The sequence below is a fragment of the Galendromus occidentalis genome, unplaced genomic scaffold (assembly GCF_000255335.2).
Source record: "Galendromus occidentalis unplaced genomic scaffold, Mocc_1.1 scf7180000077326, whole genome shotgun sequence".
NCBI classification, from domain to species: domain Eukaryota; kingdom Metazoa; phylum Arthropoda; class Arachnida; order Mesostigmata; family Phytoseiidae; genus Galendromus; species Galendromus occidentalis.
Window position 1 is genome coordinate 1 of NW_003805314.1, and position 9,970 is coordinate 9,970.

At 50.4% G+C, this 9,970-nt stretch overlaps 1 protein-coding gene across 1 annotated transcript; it reads right to left on the reverse strand.

Annotated features, from left to right (window-relative positions):
• Positions 1–4,356: 4,356 nt before the first annotated feature.
• On the reverse strand, positions 4,357–9,880 carry LOC100900023 (uncharacterized). Its single transcript, XM_003742181.2, has 2 exons — positions 7,195–9,880; positions 4,357–7,148 (listed from the first exon to the last, which is right to left on the reverse strand). The coding sequence occupies exons 1-2, from the start codon at positions 9,878–9,880 to the stop codon at positions 4,357–4,359; spliced, it is 5,478 nt and encodes a 1,825-aa protein (XP_003742229.2).
• Between the last annotated feature and the right edge of the window lie 90 nt (positions 9,881–9,970).

Here is a 9,970-nt window from a genome sequence, read left to right on the forward strand (position 1 = left end):
TGGTTCAGCAGACGACACCAAACTTGTTGATGATGAACCCGCGCCCCCCCCGTCGGTGACCTATATGAAGAATCAGCAGGTCGCGCGGTCCATGATGAATCTACGGAATCTGATGGACCAGAAATTCACCAACGTGACTCAACGTCAGTTCAACGTAACTCAACGTCAGTTCAACGTGACTCAACATCCGGTCAGTCTGACTCAGCATCAGTTCCAGTCTCAGCAAAAAAGGACAAGCATCGTAAAAAGTGGGAACTGAATTTCGATTACGAGCCACGTGTACTTAGGGATAGATCGAAACGTAAGCCTATCGATCCTTCCTTCTTTAACGTCGAGGGCGAGATTTATCAAGAACCGAAAAATTTTAAAGAGGCCATGGAATCAACTGAGAAGGATCTATGGATGTCTGCTATGAAGGATGAGATTAACTCGCTGGAATCGATGGACGTCTGGAAAACAGAAGATCCGCCGCCTGGACAAAGGATCATCGGAAATAAGTGGGTCTTCAAACGAAAGAAAGATGCTTCAGGTCAGATAACTAGATACGAAGCTAGACTAGTAATGCTAGGATTCTTTCAACGACAAAATCTAGATTTCTTTGACATCTTTGCCCCCGTATCACGATTCGATTCGTGCAGACTGCAGACTTGTCCTAAATATCGCGGCTCAAGAAAGACTCAGAGTCTATCAATTTGACGTTAAGACCGCGTTTCTATACGGAAAACTAGATGAAGTAATCTATACGCATCAACCAGGAGGTTTTACCGATGTAACCGATAAAAAATTGCGGTTGCTGAGATCCCTCTATGGTCTTCGTCAAGGGCCTAGATGCTTCTATACAACGATTAAAACCATGTTGACGGGCCTTGATCTAACCCAGAGCAAATACGATCCTTGCGTATTTCACGACAATAAGAGACGACTTTTGATCGCTCTATATGTCGATGATGGCCTGATTATCGCTCCGTCAGAGAAATCCATTAAAGATTTCATCCAGCAACTTAGTCAGCATTTTGAGCTGACTTCAAAACCAGCTGAATTGTTTTTGGGAATTCAGATTATCATGAACAAAGATCACAGTATCTTTCTGTCCCAGGAACATTATATCAATGAGCTGGTCAGCAAGTATAAGCTACAAGACTCTAAACCGCTCAAATCCCCATTATCGAAAGATAGTAATGCCCCAGATGAATCAGAAGAGATAGACTCCACTCAGTATAGACTGTTGCGGAACCTCCACCAAGTTCAATGAATAGTCCTAGAATTTTCCTCTGCGGTCGGAAATTCCCCGGAAGGACGCCTGGATGTTCCGCGGTCGGTTCGCGCCTCTGACTCTCATGCCAGTCGGAACACGACTGGCCTCTTGTTTTCCCTCGCACGTTCGTCTGCCCGAGCGTCCCGCGGAACATCCCCCCGAGAGAACTCCAGCACGTTTATTAGCCTTATTCGAGACGTCTCCACCATCGGGGTTTCCAACGATTACAAATTTAGTAACTCATCGTATTACATCTTACTAATTGATAACACTCCGAGATTTTCCCGGAGCGCCCTCTGGCGTCCTCTCTCTGAACGCATTCCGAACTCGTACGGCGCGGTGGCACCGTTCCGATTCGTGCCAACTCCTGCCAACCGCCTCCGCGGTTCCGTGAGTTGGGCCGCGCCGGGGGCGGCTGTTCCTAGTAGGCTCGCTAGAACTATATCCTTATTTAATTCGTACAATGTTCTCACTTCAGTCCATCGGCGGCAACTGCGCAGTTTCGATTTTATCTTGGCTACGCTTATTTTACCGGCTAACTTTCGTTTTGGGAATGCTTGTTTCCGTGCCAACTCGTCATTCGCTGATTACTAACACCTAGGCCTTCCAAAAATCCGCAAAATTTTAAATCCGCATATCGCGGATTTCCCGTCAAGTGCGAAAATGCTCGGAGATACTTGAAACTGCCCGAGGCGCATGATATTCCACCATGAATGATCTAGGAGACGGGCATGTCCATCGAGTTTTAGAGCTCCCGAAGCTTTGTCTGATGTTGCAAATTGCAATCTTCTTGAGATGTCAAGAGTGAGCTCCATAGGTCTTGAAATCATGAGGGTGATCAATTCATCCGAGGCAGGCTCCTGGTTGATTTCGCGTTCCAGTGCGAAGTCGTACTCTGAGTCCTCAAGGATCGCGAGCACGGTGGATGATACGGTCCGACGTTTGTTCAGTTCTTGTATGAGAGCTCTAAGCAGAGCTTCGGCTAAGATTGACTCAGATGTCTTCAGCTCTTGGATAAGAAGCTTGAATATTTTATCGGCGTGAATCAGCGTGGCTTCTTTCTTGCAAAGTAAGAGTATTGCTCGTTTAAAGGGAGACAAAACCCTAGCTATATTCTCCAATGCGGAAGCGTCTTGAGCGCTGATTGGCGTTCCGTGTCGAGACATCACGTTATTTAGGGCAGGGAGGATACGTAAGGCCCTTTCAATCATGACAACTGTCGAATACCAACGAGTTTTGGAATCCAGAATAGGTCGTAGTTCGACTCCATTGTACTCGTCTCGCGAAGTCACCCGACGAATCTCATCCATGAGGTTCGGCTTCTTTTTGAAGCTCCGGACGGTCCTCCGGAGACGATCTACTACATCGCCAAGGAAAGGACTCGCCTCCTCCTCTGCATGAGTCTGAGATTCGGCTTCATCTTCGGTGTCTGAGCCCACTCCCCCTTCGGCCTGCCATCTCTCGTCAGAGTCTGTCTCCTCCACTCTCGAGACGTTGAGAATCGCGACGTCGAAGGCCGATGCCTTCTTCCCCTGAATGACTTTCCTCACTACTAGATCGAGCCCGTGTGCGAAGCATTTCTGCTTCTGCACGCCTAGGATGTCAACAGCACGGAGCACGTTACTGGCTCCGTCGGTGGCTGCCGCAACGACGTTGCTCAACAGGAGACCCACACGCTGGAGTCTTTCTTCAACAAGACCGCTGAGGTACGCTCCGGTTGCTCGGCTGTTCACTCTCACGAGTCCGAGAGCGGCTATTTTCGAATTTCCAATAATGGCCGTTCCATGGTGGACGTTCACGGAGAGATAGCGATCGGAGCCCACAGCGGTAGCTTCATCAAATGATATAGACACTCTGCCACCTGGGGAGCGAAATAATTCATCTCGTGGCTTAGAGAGAAAAGGGACTTCTATCTATACCCTAGAATCTAGAAACATGTGATTTGTCATCGAGGGAGTGTCTGGAGCGAACCTGAAGAGCAAATGCTCTGAAGTTTCTCATGTAGATGGTTTCGTAGTTTCTCGGCATCTTCATGAAGATACTTCGTTAGCGTGGATCCAGATTTGGGAAGGGGGGAGTCGCTTGGATACGCGCGGCTGAAGAGACGTCTGAGAACGGACGACTCGACGATTTGATTCATGCTTATATTGGACTCGCAGATTAACCGACAAGCATCGTTTCGGACACTATGCTGACGTTCAATGAAACGGTGCAGAGGCACCTGTTTTTTCCTCCTTGATGGAGGTTCCTCGGAAGATGCAGGGGGTTGCTCTTCGCCTATCGAAGGTGATATTTCGTCGAACGAATGAGGGAAGTCCTCTTCCTGTCCCTGAGGTGAGCTGGAGATGGCTCGGGCGCTATTCTTGGAAATCGCATGCTGATCTTTCAGGTGCTTGATCAACACGCCCGTCGATCGTTTATTCGAGAGGACCTACGATCACCAATATTGAGGGAATCAGATGACTTTAATCACTCATTACTGATCAATTACTCATGATGGGATGAGGAGATCTTACGAACGAACGCTCAGAAACGCGGATCCCTACCTTAGGACAGTTCTTGCATTTTGCTCTGACCGAGTCGCTTAGGAAGTACTTCCAGACCCAACTTTTTGCCTTTGTTTTCTCCTTGAAGTCGCCCATCGGGAAGGATGCAGTTCCACGGAATTCACAGATCGCACGCTAACTAGATGACTGAGACTTTTGACACGCGGCGGCCCGCGCTCTTGAAGCGATCGCTATGAGAGCAATTCTCGCGTCGCTGTTTGTCCCGTCAAAGCGACGTGAGACATGCAGCGAATAGAAATATGTGCTATGCACATAAACAGGCCGTCAATTCTGAACGGAGATAGCCGCTGAGAGCCTGTGGAGATGATATAATAATACCGAATTGAATTCGGAATATACTACGATTCATTGATGCATTGTTAGGCGGATCTTGCGGATCCCAATACGGATAGGGCTCGCGGATCCTGCGGATCCGGATCCGCAAAAATCTTGCGGATCTCCGCGGAGTCGGATTCACGGATCCGATCCGTTGGAAGGCCTACTAACACCCCAATGGTCCTGTCTTCGCTCTTCCACCGTTCGCGATCAGACCTCCTAATTTCTCAACCCGCCTCCTACGGCTTCTGAGGTGTCCTCCGTAACGTCAAGTCGATATAGAAGTTGGATTGGACGCTTGAGTGTTCTGCCATTCGTTAATTTGATTATGCAGGTCCTCTTACGTCCGTCGGACGTCCCCTCCCCGCCGCACATGGATTGCACCCTGGCCATTGGCCAAAAACTCCGGGATGGTGCGGGATCGTCGATTAGCACGACGTCTCCGACCCGGAGAGGCCGACTCTTCACAGGTTTCGCCCCCTGGTTCGACTTTAACTGAATCAGATATTCCCTTCTGAACCGATTCCAGAAGGCATTCAGTATGTTTGCTTGGTTCTTCCATCTCTCGGACAGGACGTTCGGTGACGCCAGATTTACGACTTCGAGCGCTTCATTAATTTCCGGCAGTGCCGGGCACACCTTATTGCCATAGAGGAGGTCGGAAGGACTGATCGGAAGCATCTCGTCTGGACTGTTGCTCACGCACGTTAGTGGCCGGTCGTTGACGATCTTCTCGATGTCGGTCAGAACGGTTTCCAATTCCCTGAAGGGTAGGAAGTTTTTCCCGACGATTTTCCGGAGAGGTTTCTTAATTATCCCGACCAACCGCTCAACGAACCCATTTCTCCATGCTGCGCGCTCCGTGTTAAACTTCCATGAGATCCTGTGCTTATTAAGGAAGCTTTGAGTCGCCTCCGTCCTTGCGAGATCGAACAAAATTTTCACCTCTTTCGCGGCTCTCCGGAACGATGCCGCGTTGTCCGAGAAGAAACATTGAACTGTCGGATTCCGGTTATAAAACCGCCTCATCGCGAGCAGAAACTCGTACGTCGATAAGTTTTCGACCAGTTCCATCCGCACAGCCCTTGACACCGGACAGCAGAACAGCATGATGTACGCCGACGACTTTTTCCCTTCCCGATTCTTGGCTGTTATTGGTCCTGTGGCATCGACCCCGGTCATCGCGAATGCTGCTACGGTTTCCACCCTGAACTTAGGAAGTTCCGGGACCGGTTCGGCTGCTGCCTTTGCTCTGAACTTGACGCAAACCATGCATTTGTTAACCACGCGACTCGCGACCCGGCGACATCTCAGAATTAGAAATCTCCTCCTTACTCGATGCATTATACCCTGAACGCTTCCCGCGTGGCCACAAATTTCCGAGTGCATCCATTGAACATAGAGCTCCACGAGCTCGTTTTCCCCTGGCAGGATTATTGGGTTCGCAGTCTCGAAGTCCACATCTCTCAAATTCGTGAGCCGCGATCGACATCTTATGAGATTATGCTTGTCGACGAACGGATTATATTGATATAGTTGGCTCTTTTTCGACAGATCTTCGAGACCAGAATCCAACTCCGCCGCGAAGTGTTGCCTTTGGATGTTTCCCAATATCGCCCTTTCGGCTGCCTCGTATTCCTCTGTAGTGATCGGAATCAGCCACTGCGGTTTCGCGACCCGCTTGAACTTCTTCCACCGCAACACATAGGCGACTACTCGGACCGTTTTGGCCCATGACGAAAAGGACCGCACTCCGATTGACTCGGCCTTCGTCGTTACCGCCCCAACCACGCATTGCGCCCTCCTCTCGTTGACAACCTCGTGCTCGAAATCCTCTGGATTGAGATTGTGATCCTCGGGCCCCCTATTCGTACTCAACCACTCTGGTCCTCGCATCCAGAAATCTCGCAGCTCTTCGGTCTCAAGAGTCGAAGACCTCGAGACCAGATCCGCAGGATTGTCTTTTGACCTGACAAAACGCCTTTGGTTTGCGTTTGTGCTTGCCTGTATCTCTTCTATGCGATTCTGAACGAAGCTCCGCCAGCGCTGAGGTCTATCTCTAATCCAACCCAGTACGGCTGCGTTGTCGCACCAGAAGTTTACTGAGGAAAACTTCCGGGTCGTCGCCTCCATGATCTTTTTCGCTACCCTGGTGGCCACGATTGCTCCGAGTAATTCGAGTCTGTTGATAGACCAATGACCTTTGAGAGGTGCTACTCTCCCTTTGGCCATTATGAATGAGACATTTACATTGCGGATATCACTGACATCCCGTGTGTACGCCACGCAGCCGTACCCCGTGAGGCTCGCGTCACTGAACACATGCAGTTCGAGCTGCGCCCCCTTCGCGTCTCCATTTGGTCCGAGGTAGCTCCTGGCTACGCTGATGCCTTTCGCGTTTTCCAGACGCTCGGCAACTCCTCTGAATTCTTCGAGACCTTCCCCGGTCAACTTGAAGTCCCAATCGTATCGACGTTGCCAGTGTATCTGTAGTAACTTTTTCATTCCCAGTAAGATTGGCGCATTTAGCCCGCACGGATCAAAGATTCGACTCGCCCCTTTGAGCAGAGTCCGTTTCGACGGCTCACAGGACCTGAAGAAATCCAGGGTCTGTGAGATATCTATGTGCAGAGCATCTAGTTTTTGGTTCCAACGTACTCCCAGGAATTTGAAGTTTTCGTCTCTGAACGTTACCGTCGAGTCTGGGTGACTTCGCTGAATGTATTCTCCCAGCTCGGGTGAGCTCGTGGCCCATTTTTTCAGAGGGAGACACCCGGCTTCGAAGGAGTCTCGTAGAGTTTCGACGACGTTTATCCCCTTATCGACGTCAGTCGCCCCCGCGATCAGATCGTCGACGTAGAACCATTTCTTCACGTATTCTAGGAGTTCCTTCCGCTCGGGTTTCCTCTTTATCTCGTTTTCTATGTGATGAATTATGCCCGCACAATGCGTGAACGGTGCATTCACCAACCCGAAAGCGGCCGACACGATTGCATTCCCAGCCATGGCGCCTTCGGGTTCTCGGATATGCCCAGAGGCCACAGAAATCTCAAGAACTTCCGGTGCTCGGCGTGATTTCATATTGCAGATAAGCCCGTTCTATGTCGGCTGAGATTACGATTTTTTGCTGCCTGAATTGGAGGATAACCAGAGCGATGTCCGCTATGAGGTTTTCTCCTTGGTGCAATACGTCGTTTAAACCCGCCGCATCTCTTGACCGCGCGCTGGCGTCATTGACTACCCTTACTTTCATTTTGGTGTTCGCTGTGGCGGGTTTCTTTATCACCGCCAGGAGCGGTAGGTAGTGCGACTTTTCCCCTGGTTTTGGGGCCTCTGTGAGTTCGATGAATCCTTGATTCAACAAGTCTCGCATTTCGGCATCCACAGCCGCCAAGAAGTCTCGATCTCGTTTTGCCTTACTTAGAAAACCCCTTAGTCTCTGTTCGGTCAATGCTCGATTATCACCTAACGTGTCAATGTTTGGTTTGAACGGCAACTGAATAACATATCGCCCATCCTCCTTCCTTTTAGTAGTCTCCCGGAAGAACTGCCGCATCTCCTCGTTCGGAGCTTCATCCGTTTCTTCGAAATATGGTTCGATGCCCATGATTTCGGTCTCCCAGAGGAACGCTATGTCGTCGGGGTCAAATTTCGACTTGACTGTCGCTGCGAGTGAGACCGTCGGGTCTGAATGTCCCCGCCCCCTGTCTCCGTCCCACGAGTCCCTCTTTTTCTTGATCGCTTCCACCAGCGCTGGATTCAGCTTGATCTCTTGGTGGCAGCCAGTCCCGCACAAGAAATACCCGAATAGCGTCTCAATCGCAATGAAACTGCTCACTTTCCTGATGTTCTGACCCAGGATGGGATAGAGGAAATCTACCCCTGTTAAGATATTGATATCTGTTTCCCAGTCGCCTTCATTACAGTCAGCAATCGTTCTGAGGTTTTCTTTGAAGTTCGCGTCGGGCAGATTTCCCTCCACTACGACCGGTAGTGCTGTCGCCACTATCATCAGGTGCGCGTTTGAGAACCGGCTCTTTAGCGTGATTTCCACGATTCTTCCCTTGTATCGTTTCGGAGACGCATGCCCCGCCGAATGCATGTAGAAAGTCTCGGAGCCGACCTGTTTTGCGTGTAAGAGGTCCGCAAACTTGTTCGTGATCAGAGTCTTCTGACTCCCCGTATCCAAAACAATCCTTCCGATCGCCTTACAGTCCTCAGACAAAACCTCGACGTACCCCGTTGGTAGTCGCTTCTCCGCGACATCGACGATTTTTATCGAATTCGTACTCGCCGGCGGCTGTTCTTCAACAACCGCCGCAGCCGATGAGATCGATTCCTCGGGCTTCCCGCATAACAGGATATGATGGCTCCCCTTACATTTCGCGCACCCCTTGGCTTTGCATTTTATCGCGAGATGGTTACGAGCCAAGCAACGGAAACAAGCACCCTTCGAAGTTGCGCATTTACGTCTCTCTTCAAGAGACATTTGATTTTTACACTTCGAGCTGCTATGCGATTCTGAACAGAAGATGCAAGAGTGGTCAATAGACGGTGACGACGTGGTCGCCGCGAAAGCGTGCTGACTACTAATCGACCCGCTCGGTCCGGCGGGACTCGCTCTTTGAGGATTGAACCGGTTTCGGAGCGAATCCCCCGGGTTACCGAATTTGTTCTTTCTGTTGGCAATACTCGTGCTCGCACCTGCCTTGAAAACTAGGGTCAGCCTCCCGACTTGCTTCTGTTCAGCTCTGAGAAAATCGAGCAGCGCTTTCAGCCTGCACTCTCTGTCTTGTTCACTCACCATCGCATAAGCATCATCGAATCTCCGTTTCCGGTCATATGGCAGTGCCTTTAGAATGAATCTAGTTGCGAACACCGACATACCTTCGTACGAGTTTCCTAAAGCTACCAGCGATTCGATACTCTGAGAGACGTCCGTGACGAAATTGACGAAACTCTTGTTTTCGTGAACGTCTTTCCTCGTACAGGCTTCCATCAAGTTGTCGACGTGTTGATCCTCTGCCATTACGATGTCGCCGTACATGTCGAAGATCTTGTTTCTCGCGCTGACGTAGTTTGCAGCTGATACCTCCAAACTCATGATACATTTCGCCACGCTGTCGTTGACCGTTTTCAGCAACAACTCGAATTTCTCGAGATCGTCCATCGATGCCGCATCCACGTAGAGACAGAATGCGTTTCTCCAACGTTTAAATTTGGTCGGGTCTCCTTCGAATTTCGGAATCCGTTGTAGAATCTCCTTCCACGTGTTCTTCGGAGCCGGCGTGTTGCCAGTCATCGTTGAATTCATCTTCGGCGGATCGGCGATCGCTTCTTGCTGAATTGAATTGGATGCACGACGCGAGCCGTCCGAAGCTGCATCTGGATCATTTTTCCATAAGTACGAGTTGATGTCGAAATTGATGTCGTTGATCTTTTCCTCGTAGTCAAGGTCCTTCTTGATTTCCGCCTCACGGGTCTCGTGCGCGATCTGACGGGACCTCAAAACGGCCTTTGTGGCTTTTGCCAGCCTTTTTGCCAGTTCGCGTAACGAGTCTCTTGCCGCGCGGAGCTCGGTCAATGTCGTTGGATTGGGATCCTTGGCGATGACCGCCTTCACTCGGTTCACGGCCCGTGAGAGCAGGGAGCGTGCTGTTTGCAACTCACGTTTCTGTTCCTCATAGATTTCCTCGGCCGTCGGAGCAACCGACTCTTCATCGGTGCTCTCGTTGCTCGCCATTTCCGCGGCTTTCCACGAACACCTCTCCGGAAACCGTTTTCCGTAGATTCACTTGCTCGGTGGCCTCGCCGTGAATACTTCTGACACCAC